The sequence below is a fragment of the Podarcis liolepis genome, assembly GCF_965112155.1.
Source record: "Podarcis liolepis genome assembly, chromosome: 11".
NCBI classification, from domain to species: Eukaryota; Metazoa; Chordata; class Lepidosauria; order Squamata; family Lacertidae; genus Podarcis; species Podarcis liolepis.
Genome location: NC_139565.1, coordinates 320,693 through 348,212, shown reverse-complemented (window position 1 = coordinate 348,212; position 27,520 = coordinate 320,693). Strand labels below are relative to the sequence as shown.

Below are 27,520 nucleotides of genomic sequence, written 5' to 3'. Positions count from 1 at the left end.
GATTCATGTGTGTATTCTTTAAGAGGGATTCAAAGGGATTTTTAACCAGGAAGGCATCTTTATTAGTAGAACTCAGACGAGTCAGCGACAAGCTGATCGCTGCATAAAATTATAAAGGGGATTGTTTAACTCTGCCTCTCCTCTCTGGCTATGAGCTAGAGGGGGTGGCAGAGGGATGTCCCTGTGCCTTCCAGGTAGTTGGCGCATCAAAGCCCCCCCCCCCCAAGCAGGAACAGAGAGCAAGTAAGCTTGGCGTGTTTCTGCTGCTCCTCACCAACTCTAAGCTGAATGTTCAAGTCTTTCCATTTGTCCCCAACTTCATGCTTATGGGAATGTTCAGGGATGCAGGAGAGGATATATTGTTTGATTATATCCTTTCCAACTTGTGTTAACAAGTTCTACAATTTAGCAGAGTAACATTCCTCTTTATAAGCTTGTGCAGTGGATGCGTTTGCTCAGGCTTGCTAAAGCCTCTAAAATAAGTTTAGTTGGTAATTTCCCCTTTAGTCCCTCATAAAAAGATAGACACGACAGAGTCTTCTGTAAAAGTATAAAAAGAGTTTACTCACACATTCTGTTCACAAATGGATCCCAGAAGGCAGACTTAAGTTACAAAAGTAATATGCACCTGGAAACTATCCCATAAGGAGACAGCTCCTTTGTCCTCTCTTGGCTGGAAGCCAAGAGAGCATCTTAAGCTAAGAAGATGTTGCTTCTTCAATGAATGTAGTCAGAGGAGAGAGAGAGAGAGAGATGGCTGACCAGTCCTGCTCTTTTGTTACCTAGGCAGGTGAGGTCACACCCACCTCTAGCTACATGCAGAGGAAGTCTGTCCCAGCCTAGGAGAAACAGGAAGTTCCGACTGGCTGGTCCAGACATCCCCTTTTATGTCCACTCTAGGGATGCTCTTGTGTTTCACATCCCACAATACTGCATTTCAAATACAGTGGTACCTCGGGTTAAGGACTTAATTCGTTCTGGGGGTCTGTTCTTAACCTGAAGCACCACTTTAGCTAATGAGGCCTCCCGCTGCCGCTGCGCTACCGGAGCACGATTTCTGTTCTCATCCTGAAGCAAAGTTCTTAACCTGAAGCACTATTTCTGGGTTAGCGGAGTCTGTAACCTGAAGCGTATGTAACCTGAAGCGTATGTAACCCGAGGTACCACTATATTCAGCATGCAGTCAGGGACAAAACCTCTCCTCTTGAGACAGGAGCATGTACAAGTGATCACAAATATTTAGTGTTAGTTCCTAACTAACTAAATATGTTAGTTCCTGATTATTCAAACGCAAGATGCAAAGTTGCAAAAGCAGAGAAGAAATTAGAGAAAAGAGATAAGCAGGAACAAGACCATGAAAGTTTTAAAGATAAAAGCCTATGATGAAAGAGGAATTCAAAAGAAGGAACTAAGGAGTAAGAAACACTCGTGATTGCAATAACCAAGGTAGGAAACAAACAGAATTTGTATTAAAAATTTAGCAGAAGGAATAGTTTTGAAAGGATCTGATTTTAGCAATGTCACAGACGAAAAAGCTATGATGTTTGGCAGCCAGTTGAATTTTATAAAGTTTAATGTTGTAATCCTCATTAATATTAACTATGGTCAGTGCTGACATATTCAGGAACTGTGACTAAGCCAGGAGGTGGAATTTATTCCCAAGAGGGGAGTGATTGATCATTTTGCCACAATTAAGATGGAGTCAGTGTAATGTAGTTGATGTCAGACTGGAACCAAAGAAACTTACATACTGTATTTTTCGCCCCACCGGCGCACCTAGTTTTTTGGGGGGGAAATCAAGGGGGGGATTTATTCCCCCCCCCCCCGCAGCCATCCCGAAGCTAGAAGAGGGAGACGGAGCGCTCCGTCTCCCTCTTCTACCTACAGGGACAGCCTCCCTAGCCGGCTTGCCCCGTTGTCCCCCAAGCTTGTGGGGCTGGCGGTCGGGAGAAGCTTGCCTCTCCCCACCGCCAGCCTCCAAACCAGGTTGGGGAATAGCGGGATGGCGGCGCTCCGCCTCCCCGCTGTCCCCCGAGCTTGTGGGGCTGCCCAATATCTGCCCGAAGCACGGGGTGCACTCTGGAGCGTGCCCTGGGCTTCGGGCTGCAGGCTGCCGCCCGCAAGCCTTGTGAGCCCGGCGGGAACTCCTGCCGGGCTCGCAAGGCTTGCGGATAGCTTCCTGAAGCCTGGAGAGCGAGAGGGGTCGGTGCGCACCGACCCCTCTCGCTCTCCAGGCTTCAGCGAAAGCCTGCATTCGCCCCTTAGGATGCACACACATTTCCCCTTCATTTTTGTAGGGGGAAAAGTGTGTCCTATAGGGCGAAAAATACGGTACATATATACACTCAGCCTCAAACCTCATTCACAGCATTTCAGCCAAACAACCTGACAGGATTGCTGTAAAGATACAAATGATGAGAATGATGAAAGAAACATGTTTGTAGTCAACAATTCCTTGGGAAAGTTTAGGATTCTTCTTTTTTTACTATCTGAAAAGAAGGAGGGAAGATAAGAGGAAGTATAGGTGATCAATAAATGGAAGAACATCAAAGTTAGGTTAAGCAGAGAAGCCATCTTTCTGTTCCTTCCTCCCTCTTTTTGTTTTGGGGTGCTGCTCAAACACAAATCAAAGGATGATCCCTTTGACTTCAGCACTCAAGAAAAAAAGACCTAGGGCTCATTCATACGATTGTTTAATGTGGATAGTAAAGTTCTTGTAATTTTCCATTGTCATTATGTTATTCTCCTCTAAATCACGGCCTTAACCGAATCATAGAATTGTAGAATTGGAAGGGGCCACAAGGACCATGGAGCCAACGCCCCGCAATGTAGGAATCATTTGCCCAACATGGGACTTGGACCCATGACCCTGAAATTAAGAGTCTCATGCGCTACCAACTGAGCTCTCCCAGTTTTTAATGTGCTAATAACTACTTTTTATTCTTTTTAGAGATAGATGAACTCCCCCAGCCCAAATCAAACTGAACTGCTTGGACCGCTGTCCAAGTTATTTCCGCAGAAGTCAGGAAAAGCTTGCTTTATTTCCCAAACCAATTTAAGTTCAGAAGTTTCCTGTCCTCTCTTTCTCACCTAGCCCCCCCCCCCCATATCTCCCCTGTTGGCACTCAATCCACAGTAAAAGAAGGAAGAAGGAAGGAAGATCTACACCCTCTCCTTCCATTCTGGCATGCTGCGGGGGAGAGACAGTCCCAAGGGTCCTTGAGAAACATTTCTTCTCCCAGTTAATGGCAGCAGCCCCCTTCCCCGGCTGATCTAGCAGTTGGCCAGAAAGGGAAGGGAGAGATCCAATTTCCTACCTTCCTTCTTGCAGCTGGAGGGGCATTACCATTGGTTGTACTGCCATCATCATTCAGCTGTACTGCCTGATAAGAGGAATTTAAAGGCAGAGGAGGGGCTTGGGGGGATTGGAGTGGATATGTTTGTAAACTGGGAACTAGTTCCAAGCCCAAACTCAGAAAACTTTCAGGCATCTCTGTGTGTTTTTCTGTGTGTCTTTTTTGAAGAACCTACATATGATTTTTTTAAAAAATAAAAGTATACTGTGAATTGTTTTGGAGTAGTTTTTTATCCTTTTATGACCTGTTTTCTGTCCCTGAAGCTGCTTTTGAAATCAAGCCACTTGCCTCTAGATTATTATAGTATTGTCTTCATTCTGCCAAATTGTACTAAAAGGGTGGAGAAAATATAAGTATTCTTTTTTTTTACAGATTGCCAAAAGCTTTCCCTTAGCTTTTTCAATTGTTGCTCATACACACATAGTTCTTGTGGCACAAACATGGTATATTAAAATACCATGGCATAAAACAACAACAAAGGCACAGAGAATGGCTACCATTCACATCAAAACCTGTTTCTCAATTGTCCCACAACATAAGCAACATTCCATATAATACCCAACAGTGCAAAAGTGCAGGTGAGTTATCTTTTAATAAGCAAATACAAACAGCAAAATCGTGTTGTTGGCCAATGTGCCTATGATGCGCTTCTAAGCAACAGTAAAAAAGCAAAGTATCTGGAGAAGCAAGGGCAAAGAGGATCCACTGAAAGTGCCTAGGCACCATCAAGCTGTGAAACCTGCATGATCTGGCTCCTGTTTCTCTCTTTGGCCCAAAACAAATGGGCCGTGACTGAATACAAAGGCTACTTCTCCTGCTGTAGAGCAGGGCACACCAACCTTTTTGAACCAGTAGGCATATTTTGAATTTTGAGAGTACTGTGGGCACCAGTCATAAAATGGCTGCCATGGGGAATGGCAAAACATAAATGGCTGCTCTGGGGGCCTGGTACAGTACAAAATGAAAGAGAGTACAGTCACTGCCGCTTTCCCATGCACCGCACTCAACTGCATGCTTAGCATTATGTCTTGATTGTTCTGCTTCTTCCTCCATGATCAGCTCAGCAGTGGGACTCAGCTGCATGCCATTTTCCCTGTTATTGAGCCGCAAACTCTGATCATGGAGAGAGATTGTGGGAAGGGGAGATTTAAGCCCTTGCCCTACTCAGAGCATTGGAGGTTATAACTCAGCAGAAGAGGAAAAGAGGGCTGAGGAGAAGGAGTGGGGCCTTAGGAGAGGCCAGTGGGATCAAGGATCCCCCACCCTCGGTCTACACACCGACAGGCAGAGGCTCTCCAGGATTTCAGATGGAAGCATTTCCCAGACTTATCTGAGACTGAACCTGCAGTGTGCTTCACCACTGAACTTTCTGCTTTCCTCTGTGTTCTAGTTACAAACATATGCTGGTTATGGGCAAAATAGTTTAGAAAAAATGCTGAAATAAATCAGAGATGGAATGATTGTCAAGTTAAGGCACTATAAGGTTAATAAGATGGTAACTTCCAAATGTGAGGTACTGGTATCCAGTATTATTACAGATCTGAAAACCACAAAATTTCATCCATTTGCAGTGCAGTTTTACTACCATGCAAAGCTATGGAGGTCCTTGTAGGCTCTGCAGAGATTCTGTTCCCAACGACGCCTTGGTAAACTTGCATCTGGTGCTCAGATGTTGAATGGCAAAGATAACATCAAAGGTCTGATATTGTAAAGAACAAGGAAAGTTTATGTAACAGAAGGGGCAGGGGCAGAGAAACAAATAATCTGTTGGGTCCAGGATCAATGGTATCAAAAGCTGCAGAAAGATGGAGTAGAAGAAGCAAGGTTGCACCTCCTTGCCCCCCTCTTGATGGTCACCCATCAGGACCCAGTGTCTGGTTTGGTCAATGTTATGTGTGCTGTTAGAAAGTCTGGGCTACTTTCTAATAGAAGCACAGATGAAAGGGAATTTTTGAAAGTGAACAACCAGCTCACAAAGCTGAAGTCATTGGAAAAGTGGAGATTTTGGCATAGAAGCGACATGAGGTAATCAACCATCCAAAACAACATCCAGGCAAAGGGGTAAAATTTAATACTTTTTAATGCTTTTGTGAGTACCAGAGTGCCTAGAGCCATCTCCAGCTGTAGGAATGTTACATTCTCTCACAGGAACACATCAACATCAAGCTCTATTTTTGTTAACTGCACAGGCATTGTAAAGCTCCTGAGCTAGCTTGTGCCAAACAAAAACCATGCAACACATGGTCAAAACAAAACAAAACAAAAGACCAGAAGGCCCAGAGCTCTTTAGATGATATTCTCTTAAGTTTCCCACTCCGAAAATGTGTACCACCAAATCCAGCTTTTATCCCCAGTGGCAAATATATATGCTATTAAATATATATATTTAAATATTCCTCTCTAGCATAAAAAGCAGCCAAACTACAGCAATCTAAGTTAAACATATCAGACACCATCTGAGTGAAACAAACCAGAGCTATATTCACCTTCTTACAGTAACTCCACTTACAGTAACATTGTTCTCTGGAAGCAGGCACAGGGTCAGACAGACTTGACTGCCTCAAACACAAATATGCTATTCCAAAAGACGATGAGATGAGACAAAATCTAAAGTCGGGCATTAATAAATGAGGGTACATCTCCTCCTGGGATACTGAACCTTTCTGTGCCTCTTAAATGTCGAAAATGCTGAGAATCTTTTGTAAAAGCACTCCACACGCCCGCAAACCCCACGTCTGTCCACCTGCCTCTTACTCCTAAACAGACTCAAGGGCATAGATGGGGAGGTGCCATTAGACATCGGAGAAGGTAGGCAAGTTGGGGAGACCTGCAACCGCTCCCGGGGGAGAAAGTCTCTGCCTCGGCAGACCGCCCCGAGTTCGCTCCCCGTACGTGACGGCGAGCGCGGAGAGCAACGCGGGAGCAAGAGTGGGGCACCTCGGCCAGGAAGCCAGCGCGCCCCGCCCAAAGAGCCCCTCGCTTCGGACAGGCTTCCTTCCTTTCCTGACTCCGGACCCCGCGCCGAGGCTCCGCCGCCCTTACCCCGTTGGCCGCCGCCATCTGCACCACCAGCTCGACGGCCGTCCGGCTGAAGTACCTGCCGTCGCTGCCCACCACCATGGTGCAGCCCTGGCGGTCGCGGAGGTCGACGGACGACAGCACGCTCTGCACGAAGTTGGGCAGGTAGTTGCGCTGGCTCTCGAAGACGGCCGTGGGTCTCCGCAGGCCGCCGCCGCCCGTCGGCTTCTGGTCCTCGAAGGGCGCCGTGGGCACCGTCAGCACCGGGATGGGGCTGCCCTCCATGGCGCCCTCGGCCGCAGCCCGGCCTGGCGCCTCGCAGGCGGAGCGCCGCCGGCACAGCCCTCCTCGCCCGCGGCGGGCGGCGCGCGAAAGAGGCGCTTCGGGAGACGCCGCTCCGCCGGGCGCCCAGCGAAGCAACTGGCCGCTTCGGAACGAGGGCGCCGGAGGGGCAGCAGCAGCTCGGCCAATCAGAAGGCGGAAAGAGAGGGAACTGGAGGCGCGTGAAGCCCGTTGGTTGGCGGGGATCCCGCCCTGTCAGTGAATGGCGACAAAAGAAGCCCCGCCTTCGAAGCCTTCACTCACACGACCTCCACTTTTATTTATATCGCTTGGGTCAAATTCCTTTTTAAAAAAATATTTTATTTTCATTTTTAAAACAATATTCTTATACATTCACATCATTTTTAATTTGTACACTTCTGGGATTACTTAAATCCCTCAGAGCTCCCCCCACCCCTGGTTTCCAATTTCCCCCTATTTCTATCACATCTAATTACGTTTTTCTAATCCATTTTATCGCTTTCTTTACCTTAAATCATATTACATTATAAGTGTTATAACAATCCTGCTAACGTTTTCAAGTATCTACAATGGTCTTTAAGATATTCTATAATTTTTTCCACTCTTGACTAATTTTTTATCATCTTCCCGGTCATCTTTGCCATTTTGACGTAGTCCATCATCTTGGTTATCCACTCTTCTTTGGTTGGGGCTTTCTCTTCCTCCCACTTCTGGGTGAGTAGCATTCTTGTGGCTGTTGTTGCATACATACATACATACATACATACATACATAAATAAATAAATAAATAGTCTTTTTAAATATTTTGGTATTTCGTCTCCTGTTAACCCTAGTAAAAAGGCTTCTGGTTTTTTGATAAAAGTTATCTTAAACATTTTTTTCAATTCATTGTATATCATTTCCCAGAAGTCTTTTACTGTTTTACATGTCCAGCACATGTGGTAGAAAGTACCTTCTTTATGTTTACACTTCCAGCATGTTGGAAGTGTTTCTATACATTTTTGCTAGTCTTACTGGAGTCAAATACAGTGGTACCTCGCAAGACGAAAAACGCACAAGACGAAAGAGATTTCCGTTTTTTGAGTCGTTCCGCAAGACGAATTTCCCTATGGGCTTGCTTCGCAAGACGGAACGTCTTGCGAGTTCTTGCGAGTTTGTTTCCTTTTTCTTAAAGCCGCTAAGCCGTTAATAGCCGCTAAGCCGTTAATAGCCGCTAAGCTGCTAATAGCCACTAAGCCGCTAATAGCCGTGCTTCGCAAGACAAAAAAACCGCAAGACGAAGAGACTCGCGGAATGGATTAATTTCGTCTTGCGAGGCACCACTGTACCAATGGTACATTATTTTCATATAGTTTTCTTTCAGTGTACAACAAGCCGTAAATTTTACGTCCTCTTTCCACAACTTCTCCCATAAGCTAAATTGTATATTATTACCACATCTTTTGCCCAGTGTATCATTACAGCTTTAACTTCTTCATCCTTAGTGTTCCATTCTAACAGTAGCTTATACAGTGGTGCCTCGCAAGACAAAAAGAATCCGTTCTGTGATTCTCTTCGTCTAGCGGTTTTTTCGTCTTGCAAAGCAAGTCCATTGACGGATTAGCGGATTAGTGCTTTTAGCGGCTTATCTGCTGATCGGATCAGCTGATAAGCAGCTTAGCGGCTTAGAAAGGGGGGGGAAACCAGCAGGAACTCGCAAGAAATTGTCGTCTTGCGAAGCAAGCCCATAGGAAATTCGTCTTGCGAAGCACCTCCAAAACGGAAAACTCTTTCGTCTAGTGAGTTTTCCGTCTTGCGAGGCATTCGTCTTGCGGGGCACCATTGTACATTTTGGATAATAACTTCTCATTGTTCTCCAATAATTCTTTTTCAAACCTTGAGAATTCTTTCTCAAAGCCCACTCCTTTGTCACTCCTAAATATGTCACTTAATTGGTGATATTGTAGCCAATCCGTTAATAAGTACCTTATATCATCATTTTTTTCAATTTCAATTGATCTTCCACTTCAGTTAACAGCTTTTTGTAGGTTGCCCATTGCCCTTTCATGTTAATTTCTTTAATGGGTATCGCTTGTAATGGGGAAAGTCACCATGGCGTTTTATTCTCTAATAAAATTTTATACCTTTCCCATACTAGATAAATTGATTTCCTTATAATGTGGTTCAGGAATCCTTTGTGTTCCTTCGTTTTCCTATACCATAAATATGCATGCCAACCAAATCTATTATCATCATGCCCTTCCAAGTCTAATACATCCATATTTTTAAATCATCCATTCCCATAGCCAGCAGAGACAGGACACTTCATAATATAATTTCAAGTCTGGTAGAGAGAATCCGCCACTTTCTTTAGCATCTGTTAGTTGTTGTTGTTTAGTCGTTTAGTCGTGTCCGACTCTTCTGACACACTGAGAGCCGTGTCCGTCCCACTGAGAGTCAGTGTGGTGTAGTGGTTAAGAGCAGTAGTCTCATAATCTGGGGAACTGGGTTCACGTCTCTGCTCCTCCACATGCAACTGCTGGGTGACCTTGGGCCAGTCACACTGCTTTGAAGTCTCTCAGCCCCACTCACCTCACAGAGTGTTTGTTGTGGGGGAGGAAGGGAAAGGAGAATGTTAGCCACTTTGAGACTCCTGAAGGGGAGAAAAAGGCAGGATATCAAATCCAAACTCCTCCTCTTCTTCTTCTTCTTCTTCTTCTTCTTCTTCTTCTTCGTGACCCCATGGACTGGAGCATGCCAGGCACTCCTGTCTTCCACTGCCTCCCGCAGTTTGGTCAAACTCATGCTGGTAGCTTTGAGAACACTGTCCAACCATCTCGTCCTCTGTCGTCCCCTTCTCCTTGTGCTCTCCATCTTTCCCAACATCAGGGTCTTTTCCAGGGAGTCTTCTCATGAGGTGGCCAAAGTATTGGAGCCTCAACTTCACAATCTGTCCTTCCAGTGAGCACTCAGGGCTGATTTCCTTAAGAATGGATAGGTTTGAACTTCTTGCAGTCCATGGGACTCTTAAGAGTCTCCTCCAGCACCAGAATTCAAAAGCATCAATTCTTCGGCAATCAGCCTTCTCTATGGTCCAGCTCTCACTTCCATACATCACTACTGGGAAAACCATAGCTTTTACTATAAAGACCTTTGTTGGCAAGGTGATATCTCTGCTTTTTAAGATGCTGTCTAGGTTTGTCTTTGCTTTTCTCCGAAGAAGGAGGCGTCTAGTAGTTTATATTTAATTCTGGGCTTTCCCCCCTGCCAGATAAATTTAGAAATGTCCTTTTGCCAATGCTTAAAGTGTTCTGCTCCTCTGACCACTGGTATTGATTGGAATAAAAATAGCATTCTTGGCAATACATTCATTTTAATGACAGAGATCCTTCCTCACAAAGATAAATTCATCCTTCCCCATACTTTGCAGGAAATAGTTCCAGAGTTTTGTCAGTTCAAGTGGAGCACTGGGTTGGTCCACCTGGACCATGCATCAAGAATGTATAGACTAGGTGTCAGGGCAGAATCAGTACGTTTAGAATCCCCTGACATGGAAGATGCTATGTACTGAAGTTCTCACCCTGGGCCAGCAGGGGGATACTGTAGATAGTTATGCAAATGAAGGATCGAAAGTGACGTTCAGTGATTGGATAGTTTTAGAAAGTTGCAACAGTTACATTGTTCTGGAGGTCTATATAAGCAGGCTGACTGAGCTCTTCAGTTCAGTTCTATTCTGGCCTCTGAATAAACAAGAGCTGTTGAAGAATCGCTGTGTCGTCTGATATTTTCACCCACAACTTAACAGAAGAGAGCTTTCGGGTTAGAACCAGAAGCAGCAGAGGAATGTGTGTCAGCAGAGGAGGGGATAGGAGAGCCCAGCAGGGAAATGTTAGACTCTGTAAACGCAGGGGATCAGGAAAGAGGGGGAAGTGAACCAGCAGCCTCACAAGCACCGCAAGAGGTAAGCTCTGAATTGGAGGGAGGAGGGAGATTTACGGCAGCTCCCACCAGACGCAAGGAGAAGAGGCGGAGGGAGAGGAGAGTCAAAAAGTTCCCACACTTTAGGTGCTGGAAAAGGAGGAAGAGGTCATTGGTGGTATCTGATTCAACAGAGTCAGACTAATGGTGATTAGCTTGTGATGACTTCTGTAAATACTTGTAAATAAAGACCATAAAAATGTCAGCAGTGTGAAGTGGCGATTACTGTGAAGAGATAAATGTAACTCACTGACACTGGGCCTTGAGGAGCCACCAGACTGCTTGGTTTTTGCTAATGGCACATTAGCACCCTTAGGAGTTTCTTTAGCTTTTATTATATTTGTACAAGTGGGGGAGGGACGCAGGTGGCGCTGTGGGTTAAACCACAAAGCCTAGGGCTTGCCAATCAGAAGGTTGGCGGTTCGAATCCCCGCGACGCGGTGAACTCCCATTGCTCAGTCCCAGCTCCTGCCAACCTAGCAGTTCAAAAGCACGTTGAAGTGCAAGTAGGTACCACTCCAGCGGGAAGGTAAACGGCATTTCCGTGCACTGTTCTGGTTTGCCAGAAGCAGCTTGGTCATGCTGGCCACATGATCCGGAAGCTGTACACCGGCTCCCTCGGCCTATAGAGTGAGATGAGCGCTGTAACCCCAGAGTCGGCCACAACTGGACCTAATGGTCAGGGGTCCCCTTTACCTTTACAAGTGGGGGACCCATAACAAAATGTACCTTTTTGAGCTGTTTGGCACTCCCAGCGGGTGTAGGAAGGTTTTTGGTGCGAGAAAAGGAAATTTACACTTTTTCTCCCTCCCCCTGCCCATATTTTCTTAAAGGAGCGGGTTGTTGCTAACCTTAACATCCACTTGTCCTAATCACCCTCTCCAGTGCTAAAGGCTCAAGCAGACAAACTCCTTCCCTTCTCCCCCTCTCCACCATTGAGCTCATTAACATCCCATAGGTCTTGAAAATCACTCTGTGACATTCATCCGCTCCCCATTGAGCTGTTTCCCCCATTTAGTGTTTTTTTCTAAATATTTTTGTAGTGCTGCAAACCAAAGTCTGCTGATCCTTCTGTCTTGTTCATGTGTGGTGCTATTTTTACTATGTTTGTATGGGCATGCCAAGACTTGAAACAGAAATGGAGGCAATGATAAGTGGGAACCTGCAACAGAATGCTATATTTTATCCCTAGCCCCTGACAGTAATTAGGAGCCTCATAGCATTGTTTTTGGTTTGCAGTAGAGGTTAGTTTCATCAGGAAGAGGGGAGAAAGAACATCTTGTTTTCTTTTTCACCCTCCCCATACCTCCTACCATGTTATTTGGGAGAGCTGTTTGGTGGGCAACCTTTCTGGGACTGAGGACTACAGTCCCTCCAGGGAAAACAGTCAGGAAATGCAGACCATCAGTGTTGATGGGGCCAAAGCCATAAGTGGACAGAGACACAACTCTCCTCTCTCCTCCAATCATCTGCCATCTATTAATTATCTTCTATTAATTCTCTTCCTCTTATGCAGGACTCTGATGACCTCTCAAAAAAGGCAGAGGGTTGTATGTCAACCTGCACTTTATGCATTCTTACACCTAAAGCTGCCTTCTATGGTTTCATGTGCACTATCTTTATTATGCCACTATCAGTGTACATGGAACATTCTGAAGTTTAATAAGCAAAAATAAAATAAAATCTCCGCCCTTCTTTATATGGCAATTGCCTTTCACTGTGAGCAATCCTTTTAAACTTTTTAAAGTGTTCTACATAGTCAAGTTCAAGTTCAAGTTTTATTGCGGCCAAAGCCAGTGACACTAAACACCACAAGATCAAATAACAAGAAATCAACAACAACATCAGAAAAGAAAAAAGATTACACAAGGGAACTTCGCAGTGTGCCATTCAACAGAAGAGATTTACGCTTCCTAATTACTGAAGTGCAAAATTTGGCCACCTCATATGATATTGAGCTTGAGGAATCTTCCAGGAGGTATTTTCGAAGAATTTCGGGGGAGGATTCCAAATAATATTGTAGGGGTATAAATTTTGATAGAAGCGGTAAAATAAGTTGAACTCGTTCTTCACTATAAAATTCGCAAAATAGAAGAATATGTGTGACAGATTCTACCTTATTAGACATACAAGAGCAGAGACGCGCATGCATTGGAACCCGCGTGAATTTGCCGTACAGCACTGCTGAGGGCATTGTCTCAAAGCGGGCTCTAGAGAAAGCCCATCTATAAGCTTCATTAGTGATGTTAGTTAAGTAAGGGGCAGCTGCAAAATTAGGCCAAGCTTTTAAACATCTATATGTCTCCGGGAGTAGGGCACCTTCTTGTTGTAATTCGATATCGTAAAGTCTCTGAGTGATAATTGCTTTTGCCTTGTTCAGAGTTCCAATAAAAAGATTTTCAGGGTTTAGGCCAATTTGTTTGATCTTGTTAGTTATTTGCATAAGCCAAGGAGGATAGGGAACTGCGGCCAGGAAGCAAGGTAATAGTCCCTTAGGATTGTAATGGATTTTCAGCCAGAGGGATATTGCTTGTTCCCAGACTTTTAATTCCACTCTGGGCAGTCCTGCCTCTTGCCTTAAGACTGCATTAGGTGTACACTTAGGGGTAGCAAATAATGATCTTAAGAATTTTGATTGTACTGTTTCAAGGGTCTTAAGGTTGGCAGTGGGACTAATTTGAGAGCCATATAGTAGTTAGGCTAAAGATTTTGCCTGAAAAACTGTTAGGGCCATCGGGAGGAAGCCAGCTCCTTTCCTTCTGAATAATCTAAGGATAGCCTTTGCACTTCTTCCTGCTGATATAGCTGATGTGGTCAAGTGTGTTGACAATTTGGCATTATAAGAGAAAGTAATGCCTAAGTATTGGAAGGTCTTAGTCTGTTCAATGGTGTTTCCCTTTACGCTCCAATTATCTTTCCTGAAGGAGCGGTTAAAATGTACAATTTTAGTTTTGGCAAAATTAATTGTTAACAGTTCAGTGTTGCACTGGTCACTAAACTTTCCTGAGGCACGTTTCAGGCCCACTTTAGTTTGAGAGAGAAGAACAGCATCATCCGCATACATTAAAACTGGTACTTTTCTGCCGTTAGAGAACACAGGGGGGTGGGTTTCGATTTCACGGCAACATGAGACCAGGGAGTTAACATAGATGTTAAATAGGAATGGGGCTAATAGGCATCCTTGTCTAACTCCTCTTTGGACTGGGATTTCTCTGGAAAGTCTGCCGTCCTGTGCGAGTCTTATCTGGAGGGTATTGTTCTCATGAAGCTTAATCATCAGAAGTAATAACCTTCTGTTAATACCCATATTGGCCAATTTGGCCCAGAGCCTACTCCTGGATACAGAATCAAATGCTGCCTTTAGGTCCACAAAGGCCGCATACAATGACTTTTTCCAATGTTTTACATACTTATAGACAAAGTAATCTAACACTAACATCAATGGTGGAACGTCCAGATGTAAACCCTGCTTGTTCAATTTCTAGCAAGTTATTATGATCTAACCATTCACATAATTTTATGCATAGATGTTTTGTATAAAGTTTACAGATCACATTCAGGAGACTAATTGGTCTATAATTAGATGGATCAGAGGGGTTGCCCTTTTTAAATATAGGAACAATTATAGCTAGTCCCCAATCTTTAGGGATTTCAGTTGTCTTATCTATATATGAGAATAGATTTGCAAGGACCGGGGCCCACCAGTTTATTTGCGCTTTCAGAAGTTCAGCGACAATGAAGTCACTTCCTGGGGCTTTGCCAGATTTCATTTGTAGAATTAACGAAGTGATTTCAGTTTCAGATGTTGGGGGCCATGGTGTATCATTATCTAAGGGGATGTTAAGCAGCGCAGAAGGACGATGTTCCCTAAACAGCACTTTATAGTGCTCTTCCCATGAGTTTGCAGGGATTATTGTGGCCTCATTAGAAGCTTTGGTTTGACTGGAGATAATTTTCCAGAAGTTGATATTGTCTTTTTCTATTGACGCTTTTATGAGGGCCTGCCAGATGAGAGAGTCTGCGGTTCTTTTTTTGGTTTTTAATAACTCTTTGTAGTTCTTTTTTTTAAGTTGTAACTCTAATTTAGTGATAGGGTTAGGATTTTGCTGGAAGACCTTAAAGCGTTCCCTGAGTATAAGTTTTGCCTGAGTGCATTCGTGGTCAAACCATTTTTTGTTGTTAGGGGACTCATTTTGGTTAGATCTCCTGGGTCTTGACAATAGCGGTTGGAGTTTTCGGATTAATGTGTTACAATGGTCAATTGGGGAGGTCTCTTCAGTGTCGTTGGAAGTCAGGTCAGCCCAGAGGAGTTGACCTTCCATTGATTGTGTCCAAATGCTAAAATTGTTATTAACATAAGGGGACCATTTAATTCTGGATCTGCCTATTTGTTGTAAAGCATTAGGATCAGGTGTCTGTGGGGCAAGCCCACATCTAGAGGGTTCCCAGAATTCAGTCCTTTTAAGATTTAGGGGTAAATGGTCACTTTCGGTTCTTATATCTACAGTAAATTCAATATATTCATCAAAGAGTTCTTGGGAGACAAGGATGTAATCAATAACAGAGTGCCTTAAGCCTGACCAATAGGTAAATTGGCCAGGGCAGTCTCCCGAGGAAAGGCCGTTTAAAATAACAAGGTTTAATCTAAGTGCCATTAAAAAAAGACATGTACCAGCAAAATTGGTAACTGGGTCAAGTGAGTGACGCCTGAATAGGGGCCAATGTTCATCATTAGCATTTAGGGAACCCAATCCACTTTCGTTGATTAACTGTTCGTCTGAGTGGCCTAGCCTTGCATTAAAATCCCCACCAATAATTAAGGAGGCAGAGGGAAACTTATTTGAGACAAGGAGAATGCAGTCTTCCAGTTCGTTCCAGATGTTTTTACGATCAGTTTGTTTCATAAGTGGGTGAATATAAACATTGATGCATATGATCTTAAAATGGGTAGAGAATATTTTAACAGCCAAAATCCATTTTTTATCGATTTTCAATTGGATAGGGGAGGTTCCTAGATCTGTCGTTATGAAGGTGCTCAAACCTCCCGCCGGTCTTCCGGTCTTCCACTATGTTCTACATAGTGAGATTTCGTGACTGCTGTCACTATCTGCAGTGATCATTGGAGCCCAAGAAAGTAAAATCTCTCACTGCCTCCATTTCTTCCCCTTCTATTTTTTTTAAAAAGATATTTATTGAAATTTTCAAAATATTACAAAATTAAAAAAGAAAAATACAAAATAAAAATAGTTAAAAACAATTCACTCTTTCAATGACTTATCTTTCATTTGCTTATTTCCCGGACCTCCTCACGCCTCCCTTTTCTGTATTCCTGTACAGATAGTTAGTTCAGCAAATCCCTCCCCTCTTTGTTTATCCTGGTCTTCAATCTTAAAATATTGTAACATTGGATTTTAACCTATTAATCATCCATTTTCTCATATTCCCTTATAACATTACAGCTATAGACCACTTAGTTTCTATCCAACATCATTCTAACATTCATTAATTTTACAATATTTCTGTAAATAGTCTTTAAACTTTTTCCAATCTTCTTCCACCAACTCTTCTCCCTGGATTCGGATTCTGCCAGTCATTTCTGCCAGTTCCATATAGTCCATCACCTTCATCTGCCATTCTTCCAGGGTGGGTAGATCTTGTGTCTTCCAATACTTTGCAATAAGTATTCTTGCTGCTGTTTTGGCATACATAAAGAAAGTTCTATCCTTCTTTGGCACCAATTGGCCGACCAAGCCCAGGAGAAAGGCCTCTGGTTTCTTCAAGAAGGTATATTTAAATACCTTTTTCATTTCATTATATATCATCTCCCAGAAAGCCTTAATCCTTGGGCACATCCACCAAAGGTGAAAGAATGTACCTTCAGTTTCTTTACATTTCCAACATTTATTATCGGGCAAGTGATAGATTTTTACAAGCTTGACTGGTGTCATGTACCACCTGTATATCATTTTCATAATATTCTCTCTTAGGGCATTACATGCCGTAAATTTCATACCTGTGGTCCACAACTGTTCCCAGTCAGCAAACATAATGTTATGTCCAACGTCTTGTGCCCATTTAATCATAGCAGATTTCACCGTTTCATCCTGAGTATTCCATTTCAACAGCAAGTTATACATCTTTGACAAAATCTTAGTTTTAGGTTCTAACAGTTCTGTTTCTAATTCTGATTTTTCCACCTGGAAGCCAATTTTCTTATCCAAATTATATGCCTCCATTATCTGATAATAATGAAGCCAGTCTCGCACTTTATCTTTTAATTTCTCAAAACTCTGCAATTTCAATTTGTCTCCTTCTTGTTCCAAAATTTCCCAATATTTCGGCCATTTGGCCTCCATATTGAGCTTTTTCTGAGCCTTTGCTTCCATCGGTGACAACCACCTTGGGGTTTTATTTTCAAGTAAGTCTTTATATCTTGTCCAGACATTAAACAATGCTCTTCTGACGATATGGTTTTTAAATGCTTTATGTGCTTTAACCTTGTCATACCTGTGATAGGAATTTTATGGTTTTAGATATATAGTAATGTTCATAACTGCACATACATAGATCAGTACAGGAAGGCCAACCTGGAACCATTTTGATTCCTAAACTGACCAAATCCTTTCTCTGCAAGGTTAAAAATGGAAAAGCCTCCCCATTGTCTCTTCCTTTAATCCGTGTTTGAATAAGGTGTGAGCCTGTGACCTGGCCCAGGAAATAAGTATTTTAGCATTACAAAAGAATGGCCAGGTTCCCCAGAAATCCAATCAAGCAACTTGCCAGACAGGAGATAAACTGGGACAACAACATTTAAATTTCTGTGATGTAGGTGGGATGTATCTGAGGGGTGGTCTTAGGTTACACCCCTTCTGTGATGTATGCATAATGTTTCTGGGGGTGGTCCTGATCTAGAGAAGGGGAATTTCAAAAGTCTTTATAAGGCCTTGCAGGCCATTGTTCTGGGTCCTCTTCCTCTCCTGCGTGTGAGGGGAGTACCCTGTTGCAACAGATCAATAAAGATCAAGCTTACTAGCTGCTTTGCTTCTCAATATTCTCTGGTTGGCCTCTGTTATTTTCTCCTACCAATAGGGAACCTATGTAAGGACTCTATATGGGCTCTTTGATACCCCATAAGGGAAAAGGGCATATTTTTATTTACAACAGATGGTGACCACGCACGAAGGGACTTTTGGTTACCCGGATTCTGGAGGCGAGGAAGGACTGGTTATCCAGCGCGCACCAGGCAGTTTGCCAGGAGGAATAACCAGTCTTCCATCGGTCCCAGGGTCTGGCAATAACTGGAGTTTCAGCGGGGCTAACCAGAGGAAGCAAAGCTTGATCAGGCCGGCCTTAAACAACCAGTCAAGAGATCGTGGGATCACCAGGAACAGCGCATGCGGAAGTGAGTATTAAGTAGGAAACACGGGTAGTGGGTTGGGGTCTCTAAACCACAGCAACCAAAATTCTTTAATTCTTCCTTTTCCCTTCAAATCTAAAATTTCTACTTTTTTCCTCATCTAAAAATTGCCTTCTCCTTCTTTCTGTCCCCTCGATCTCAACACCAGCCCTAGCCTTTCGGAGTATGCCCAGGCAAAGGTTGTGTGTGATTTCTTCCACTTAATTCTGTATGCCAACCTATTCCTTCGGAGTTTTGCCCAGAAAGGTTGTGCAATTTCTTCTGCACTGAAAACTATAATTCCCAAAACTATAACTCCCAGGTGCAGCCGCACCTCTGCCATGGCGATCTTTGTTAGAGATGACCTGTGAGCGGAGAAAGCAAGGGCACCTGATTCCTTTCCTTCTTTGTCATTTCTGAGCCTTAATCTGTCATTGCAAGTGTGCAAGCGTTCAGTAGGGACTCTGAGTTAGATTGTAAGAGGCAGGGAGGTTGCTGTGGGTTGTAGAATAGAGATTAAGTGAGGTATCCCCAGGTTTTTCCCCTCGGAGATTTGTCCAGGTATCCCCAGGTTTTTCCCCTCGGAGATTTGTCCAGGTATCCCCAGGTTTTTCCCCTCGGAGATTTGTCCAGGTATCCCCAAGTTTTCCCCTCGGAGATTTGTCCAGGTATCCCCAGGTTTTTTCCCTTGGAGATTTGTCCAGGTATCCCCAAGTTTTCCCCTCGAAGATTTGTCCAGGTATCCCCAGGTTTTTCCACTCGGAGATTTGTCCAGGTATCCCCAGGTTTTCCCCTCGGAGATTTGTCCAGGTATCCCCAGGTTTTTCCCATCGGAGATTCGTCCAGGTACCCCCAAGTTTTTTTTGTCCAGGTTTCCCCTTTTCCGGACCCTTCGGAGTTTTGCCCAGGTCCAAAACCCTTTTTATTGAAAATGGGTGCACCTCAGTCAAAAGAAAAATAGTCCCCAGACCCCTGGCGTGAAAGAAGCCCAGTTGGTGCTTACTTCCCGCCTGGACTCTGACAGTCCCCTTCAATTTGTGTTTAAGAAACGTTTTTCCTGTGTTTAAATTGTACTTAGGTAACATCCAGCAGCTGCTTATCTTAAATGTGCCATCTAAAATAAAAATGCAAGCTTGCTCCAAGTTCTAAATCTAAGGAAGCCATGTTGAAGCCTTATCAATCTTAAACAAGACAAAAATTGAGAATGAAGTGTGCAAATGTTTGTTATTTGAAAGAAGCTCTAAAAGAGAGTTTTTCTCCCAAGTGGTAAAATCCTGTATATGTGCTACTTATGTTCTGAAAGGAGGATTACCCCACCTCCTTCCTCTAGTAAGTGAGGAGGGTGATTTTAAGTCTAATGGTAAATGATGTTGTTTTGTAACTTTTGAGTTTGTGACTACACCTGTGTTCCAATCTAAGTTAACCTAATGTCTCTGCTGCAAAAGCCTAGTTGAGCCAACTGCTCTCTCAAGCTAAAATGCAGTGTATGTACTTCATTAAGCATATGCCTATGAAAGTATGGTGTTCCTTCTAAGAAAAATATCTGAGTCCAGTTTTAACTTTGATCTGGTTGGACAGAAGAGTTATTGTAAGGCTCCTGGTATCAGTCTCTATAAGACGTCCTGGCCTCTTTTCTTAGAAAATGCCCCCCCTTGTTTCATTCTGTCTCTTTCAGGGTTTTTTTCCCTTCTCCTTCTTATTCTGTGCCAGGTAAATTTACTCCCGAGTAAGCTTCCTTTAAAGGAAACTGCAAAGGGGGGGGGCATAGATTAGGCTTACTATTCCTCTGCAAGTTCAGGAAAAATTGTTCACTCTTGTATTCCTTTTAAATCAAATCTATGGCTGTTTAAACTATGCTTTATAAGAGATCCTCTCCCTATCTTAGGAAAAATGTTCACTTCAGTCTTTAAAGATAAATTTATCTAGGAACTTTCACTCTTTAGTCTAAGGAAGTAAACACTCACTCAAACTAGCTTCAAGATCTGCTAAAAGGGTTGGGTACTTTTATTTTCCTCTTCCTTAGTACATGATAGGCGCATGGCTTGTGGTCTCTTCCCCAGTTGTGTCTGTGTACATAAGTATGTGTGTGTCTCTCTGGTAGTACAAATCTTGCTATGAACCCTGTATTTTAGGGTTGGACTAGATGACCCCAGGTCCCTTTCAACTTTCCCAATTTGTGGCTGATGAGTTGAAATCCAGCCCAGATTTGCTCTTTGTTTTTAAAGGTGAGAGATGAATGTGTGTGTTTCTGGTAGTACAAATCTTGCTATGAACCCTGTATTTTAGGGTTGGACTAGATGACCCCAGGTCCCTTTCAACTTTCCCAATTTGTAGCTGATGTGTTGAAATTCAGCCCAGATTTGCTCATGATGTTTGAAGCAGAACTGGTAATATCAAGCATTTGAGTGATTATAGTGTTTATCATTTTGTCTATTTAAAAATCAAAATTAAAAGTCTACTAAAAGTTTAAGCACATAAAAATTCATATAGTCAAGTAGAATGCGCCTTGACCAATCCTGTAAATAAAGGGCAGGAAAATTTTGTCTGCAAATGGTAAGGCTGAGAATGTTAAAAAAAAAATCCTATGAATTCTAACTCTCTGGCCATTTTTACTCATAAATAAGAGAGCGGTTGATTGTTCCGCGAATGGCCAGAGGGATATTAGCCCTTTCCTGTACATAAAGGAAGCAGTCTCGTTTGCTTGGGCTGAATGGTGAATACTTGAATTGCTGGGTTTCTCTTTTTTGTTTTAAAATCTAACCCTATTTTAAAAATCTACTCCTTACCTGGCCATTTTTACTCATAAATAAGAGAGCGGTTGATTGTTCCGCGAATGACCAGATAAAATGACCAATAATGATAGCCCTTTCCTGTACATAAAGGAAGCACTCCTTTGCTTGGGCTGAATGGTGAATACTTGAATTGCTGAGTTTCTCTTTTTTGTTTTAAAATCTAACCCTATTTTTAAAATCTACCCCTTACCTTTCCCTTCCTTATTCTAATTGAGCCAAAAGATGCAACATTTTCAATGGTATAAAAGGTTTGCTGAGGCATGAACTCTGCACATGCACAGAGGCTAGATCAGCTTACAAAAGAGAGAGAGAGAGAGAGAAAGGAGGGGGGGAGAGAGAAGGTTTGGAGAGCCTGAAACCTATACAAATTTCCTTATGTAAAACTTGGAACCATTGAGGTAAATCACTCTTAATGTGTTTTGCTCCAGGGGCTACTTAAGACAATAGAGTTAAGTACTGGTCATGCCAAATTCTTTTCACAGGTAAATATCAAAGCACTCCCACTGTGAGTTCCTCTCTTGAGCAGTTTCTCCGTGTGTGTGTGTGTGTGTGTGTGTGTGTGTATGCCTATGCATTTTAGGAACAGCATTTCCTGACAAACCTCTCACATGAAATAATTTTCCCTTTCAACAGGTGTGTATATGCCTATGCATTTTAGGAACAGCATTTCCTGACAGACCTCTCACATGAAATAATTTTCCCTTTTAACAGAGTGTCCCTTCTTTTCTCCCACAGCACAAATGATAATGAGGGGATGCAAACAGTGATTTAAATACTCTATAAAAAGTAATTGCATTTGTTTTCCTTTTGTCTTTCTTCCCTTAAAGCCAAACAGTCACTTTCTTTCTGTTCTGCAAAACAAGTCTGAATCCCTGCTATATTAGTTGATTTCCTTCTATCTCTTTGTGGCTTTGACATTTTTTTAGGTTACAAATAATTTGTTTTCGTTTATTAAGTTCGTTTTATCAGTTCTTCCATTATATATATGAAATTAATCGAAGCACAACCAAACATTGTTTGTGGAATGGTATTGTTTACCTTTTTGCCTGAGCAATTATTAATTCTGTCATTTTGGCTAGTGCAAGGTACCTGCACAACTTTCATTCATTTTTATTGGTATTAACTCATTTCCCAGTATTCCGCTATTAACATTACAGCTGATGTCACATCAAGAAACACTTTTATTTTCATTTGGGATGTTAGAATGCCAAAACAGATTATTTCAGGTTACTTCAGGTTGCTTATTAATTGTGTGTCTTAGCATCTATTTATTTTTGGTTCCTCATAGGTCATTTGTGTGTGTGTGTTTTACTTTGGGGACATGTTCATCACATGTTGAAAGTCAGTTCATGAAGTTCTTTTATCAGATAGCACATGGTGAATTTAAAGGTTTCCCCCCCCCATTGTTTTCCCATTTTTTCAGTCTAGTAGTAATCTGCGTGGTTTTGATAATATATTTAATAATAATTCTTTTCTAAATCTGATGTCCTTGTGTCAAGTTTGTTTTCATCTGACTGGTAATCTAATTTTTTGCTTTCTTTTGTATTTTTTAACCTTTGTATTTTTTACAGTTCTCTTTCTATACATATGGAGTAATTTTTATTTTATAATATGAAAAGAACAACCACAACAAAAATTAAGTGAAGGAAAGCAAACAAACTTAGCAGATAATAACAGTAATTATATGGAAATGTGATAATGAATAAAATGTTTAATCCACTAAGATTGTTATTATTTGCAGCTTCCCATGGAAACTGGAGGACATCCTTTTTGCCTTTTGCCCCTTTCTTGTCTAACTGTGTTTAAGTCTCCCCAAAACCCTGCCCCCTTACAGGATATCACTTCTACAGATGTGCAATGATGAAAAGCAGCAACGACCCCTCAACTCAAGACCTGCAACACTAGAGTTTTCAAAGTGCCCACAGTTATCTCTTTCAAAGGCTATAGACTGACGGGGGGGGGGGCTGACAAAGGGGGGAGGAGTTGAATTGCAAGGACATTTTTTCACTTGAACCTCAAGCCTCTGCTCCAGGATTCAAAAGATACATACGTAAAAGATCACAATTGTGTCAAGATATGCAACAGATATTTAATTATTTTGTTTTGTATTATGTGTTATTATGTAAGAATGTTGAAATGTGTCTGACAGTGTGATTTCCACAAAGGGGGGCAATTTATTGTGTGTAACTGTTTTTATATTTAATGTCTTATTGCTTACACACCAATGGAGAATTCTCATGCATTTTATACTTTCTAATAGCTCACACTATTGTGTAGTCCAATGTTTAGCTCAATTTATAACCACATTTCATTGTTCCACCTGGCACTCTGCCAACTTTCCCTAAACTTGCTTTACCAAGGAGAAGCTTCTAAGAAACATGAAGGTGGATATGCTTTGGTTTAGCAGGAATGATCCCTTATAGACTTAAATTGACTTATTTGGACAACTGCCCTTGTTAAGAATAGTTTTCTTTTAACAGATTGGTTTGAAGAGTTGAGAACCATGGGGCAAGATAAATTCAAATTGGACTCAGTTTGAATTGGGCAAGTGTATCCAGGCTGCAATTAGCTTTTTGGTCCTTTAAGTGCAAGTGAGCAACTTCCATGAGTGCAAGACCACAGCCTATAATAAAATCCCATAGCTAAAGGCCAAGGCGAAGACCTCTCCCTCACGAGATGCCCAAACCTGTGCCAGCTATGGTGAATGCCAGGCAACATGGTTAAATGAAAGCCCTGAGGGGATTCAACAGACAGGATGTGTTGCTGTAGCACTATGTCAGTGTGAGACCACAGAAGAGCTACCTTGACACCTGAGAACACAAAAATGGCGGGGGGGAAGCAAACTGCACTTTTCAGTCACTAGTGGACCTTACCTTCCTGCTAGGTGTAAAGCATAAGAACACTATTGAGTAAATGGTCTCTCCCAAAGTGTTAGAATGCCACAAGTAATTTAGTAGCAAAACACAACATGTGTTATTTTTATGATATATTTATACAAACACATCCATTTACAACATACGATGTTATTATTTGTGGGGCAAAAATTTTTAAGAAAAATTCTAGCCCCAAAGGGGGGAATATTGTGATAGGAATTTTATGGTTTTAGATATATAGTAATGTTCATAACTGCACATACATAGATCAGTACAGGAAGGCCAACCTGGAACCATTTTGATTCCTAAACTGACCAAATCCTTTCTCTGCAAGGTTAAAAATGGAAAAGCCTCCCCATTGTCTCTTCCTTTAATCCGTGTTTGAATAAGGTGTGAGCCTGTGACCTGGCCCAGGAAATAAGTATTTTAGCATTACAAAAGAATGGCCAGGTTCCCCAGAAATCCAATCAAGCAACTTGCCAGACAGGAGATAAACTGGGACAGGAGAAAAACAACATTTAAATTTCTGTGATGTAGGTGGGATGTATCTGAGGGGTGGTCTTAGGTTACACCCCTTCTGTGATGTATGCATAATGTTTCTGGGGGTGGTCCTGATCTAGAGAAGGGGAATTTCAAAAGTCTTTATAAGGCCTTGCAGGCCATTGTTCTGGGTCCTCTTCCTCTCCTGCGTGTGAGGGGAGTACCCTGTTGCAACAGATCAATAAAGATCAAGCTTACTAGCTGCTTTGCTTCTCAATATTCTCTGGTTGGCCTCTGTTATTTTCTCCTACCAATAGGGAACCTATGTAAGGACTCTATATGGGCTCTTTGATACCCCATAAGGGAAAAGGGCATATTTTTATTTACAACATACCACAAATATGCATGCCACCCAAAAACGTTATTAAAACCTTCTAAATCCAAAATTTCTGTGTTCTCAAGAAGCAGCCATTCTTTCAGCCAGCAAAATGCCGCTGATTTTCCTGAGTCAAGTCTGCCATAACACTATCTAAGGATCAAGGTCACTCTCACGGTTTTATAGTGGAAAATTCCCTTTGGCCAGTTTAGAGTGGAAAATTCCCTGGCCAATTGTAGCAATTTCAAAGTTCCTCTAGGGGGACACAGTAACAGTCCAAACTTTTAACAATAAAGTAACTTTTCCAACTTTCAGAAATCCCCCCTTTGACCAAGAGAAGCAACAATTTCAAGTCCGGAGGGACCCTTCAGAATCAAAGTATCTCTCTTACAGAGTTAGCTGTCGAAAAGTTGCATTGTCCTTTAACAGCGCGATTCACAGCACGGCAGTTCCATTGTCCCTTGACAGTCCATTCCCAGGCATTAAGTGGTGGTCTTTGTTCCCTTTCTCTCTTCTTTTTTTTTGCAGGCAAAAAAGTACTTCCCCTTCTCCCTCCCCTCTCCCGCACCTCAGGGAGGGAGTTCTCTTTTAATTGATGTTAAGATTTAAGTCTTTTTCAGCATGATTTTCAGGATCTTAGCTTAGACTGTCTTCGCTTTGATCTATTTACAGAGTAACGGAAGGCGGACTTCCTGTTTACGCCTTCCCGCTTCGGTACCAAATTAGTCCTTTTTTCCTTAAATTTCCCAATCTTCAAACTTAACCTACTCACGGGTAGTTGTTTGTTAGCCGAATTGTCACAAGGAAAAAGGTCGGCGCTCTCCGGCAACAGCTGCGCGGCTTCACTCCACGGAAGAAGCAATTGACTCTCAGCACTGCGCCAAACTCCCCGTTTTGCTCTGGAGCCCCTTACAGGGTTCCCTCGCAGATTGGGGGGCGCTAAGGGTGCCCGCCGAGTCCCACGGTCACAGGCTTCACCCGCCTGTGGTTTTCGAAGGGGTCCCCGCTTCGCCGTAGCGGCAAGACCCGATTTCCGCGGAGCTGCTCCCTCAAGACTAGAGGGAATCCGCCATTGCCGATGGCCCCCCTTCTATTTGCCAGGAGGTGATGGGCCCAGTGGCCATGATCTTCGTTTTTTTGATGTGGAGCTTCAGACCATATTTTGCACTCTCCTCTTTCACCCTCATTAAAAGGTTCTTTAATTCCTCCTCACTTTCTGCTATCAAGGTTGTGTCATCTGCATATCTGAGGTTGTTGATATTTCTTCCGGCAATCTTAATTCCGGCTTGGGATTCATCCAGCCCAGCCTTTCGCATGATGAATTCTGCATATAAGTTAAATAAGCAGGGAGACAATATACAGCCTTGTCGTACTCCTTTCCCAATTTTGAACCAATCAGTTGTTCCATATCCAGTTCTAACTGTAGCTTCTTGTCCCACATAGAGATTTCTCAGGAGACAGATGAGGTGATCAGGCACGTCCATTTCTTTAAGAACTTGCCATAGTTTGCTGTGGTCGACACAGTCAAAGGCTTTTGCATAGTCAATGAAGCAGAAGTAGATGTCTTTCTGGAACTCTCTAGCTTTCTCCATAATCCAGCGCATGTTTGCAATTTGGTCTCTGGTTCCTCTGCCTCTTCTAAATCCAGCTTGCACTTCGGTCCACATACTGCTTGAGCCTTCCTTGTAGAATTTTAAGCATAACCTTGCTAGCATGTGAAATGAGTGCAATTGTGCGGTAGTTGGAGCATTCTTTGGCACTGCCTTTCTTTGGGATTGGGATGTAGACTGATTGTCTCCAATCCTCTGGCCACTGCTGAGTTTTCCAAACTTGCTGGCATATTGAGTGTAGCACCTTAACAACATCATCTTTTAAAATTTTAAATAGTTCAGCTGGAATGTCATCACTTCCACTGGCCTTGTTATTTGCAGTGCTTTCTAAGGCCCATTTGACTTCACTCTCCAGGATGTCAGGCTCAAGGTCACCAACCACACTACCTGGGGTGTTAAGTTGTGGGTGAACATATCAGATGACACAGCGATTCTTCAAACAGCTCTTGTTTATTCACAGGCCAGGACAGAACTGAACTGAAGGATTCAGTCAGCCTGCAGTACAATGTTACTATAACAATTTTCTAAACTATCCAATCACTGAACGTCACTTTCGATCCCTTATCTGCATAACTATCTACAGTATCCCCCTGCTGGCCCGGGGTGAGAACTTCAGTACATAACACCCCTCCCCACCAAGATAAGATGTTAGTTACAATCGTAATGGTTTCCTTATATACAGCACTACATTCAATTAGGCACAAAAGCATATTGGTTACATTTCAAATACTTCCACATACTTAGACCAACAGTGTTACATGTGCAACAACATAGTCCTTTAAATAAGTTGGGGGCTTGGAAACTCTGCCAGACCGCTGGGGACCAGTACCCAAGTCCGGGGGACTGCCCAATTCTTGCTGAGGCTGTGGCGCGACTCTAGGTGGCGTTGAAACCAAGTCCCCTGGATCCGCTGCTGTGGGTGGAACATCTGCAAGTGGAGTTGGTGGAATGTCAGGCACGGCAGTGGTCTGAGTCTGTGCGAAGTCTGGCAGACCCTCTGAAGTGGCTTGGATTCGGCTCCACGGCTACAGTTTGCAAGAGAGATGTAGGTGGGGCCTCACCATCTGTAAGTGTCTGTTCTGGAGCCACAAGCGCATTTGGGGGCACCACGGTAGTGTCCAAGTCCCTAACCCTGTGCCTAAGCTGGTCTATGTGCTGGCGCCACAAGCGTCCGTCTTCAAGTGCCACCTGGTACGAGCGAGGTCCAGTGACTCCCACTACTGTGGCTGGCACCCAAGGAATGTGCAAGCAGCCATCGCACCGCCGAATCCACATGTGGAGGATCCTCCGTTCACTGCTGCAGCCACGAGTAGAGGATCCCGGCGCCAGCGGCAAACCACTATGTACAGCGTCGCACAC

General features: G+C 43.0%; 1 protein-coding gene across 2 annotated transcripts in view; it reads right to left on the bottom strand.

Annotated features, from left to right (window-relative positions):
* PGM5 (phosphoglucomutase 5) overlaps nt 1-6,810 on the bottom strand; it is a 111,040-nt gene extending 104,230 nt beyond the window's left edge. Inside the window, exon 1 of one of the 2 annotated variants that reach the window (XR_014516938.1) lies at nt 6,399-6,810. Coding sequence is in view for 1 of the 2 variants with exons in the window: in XM_083464920.1 (XP_083321046.1) it covers nt 6,399-6,659 (261 nt within the window). In the remaining variant the exon portion in view is untranslated. The remainder of the gene's footprint in view (nt 1-6,398) is intronic. The other variant, XM_083464920.1, reaches the window with a different exon arrangement.
* Between the last annotated feature and the right edge of the window lie 20,710 nt (nt 6,811-27,520).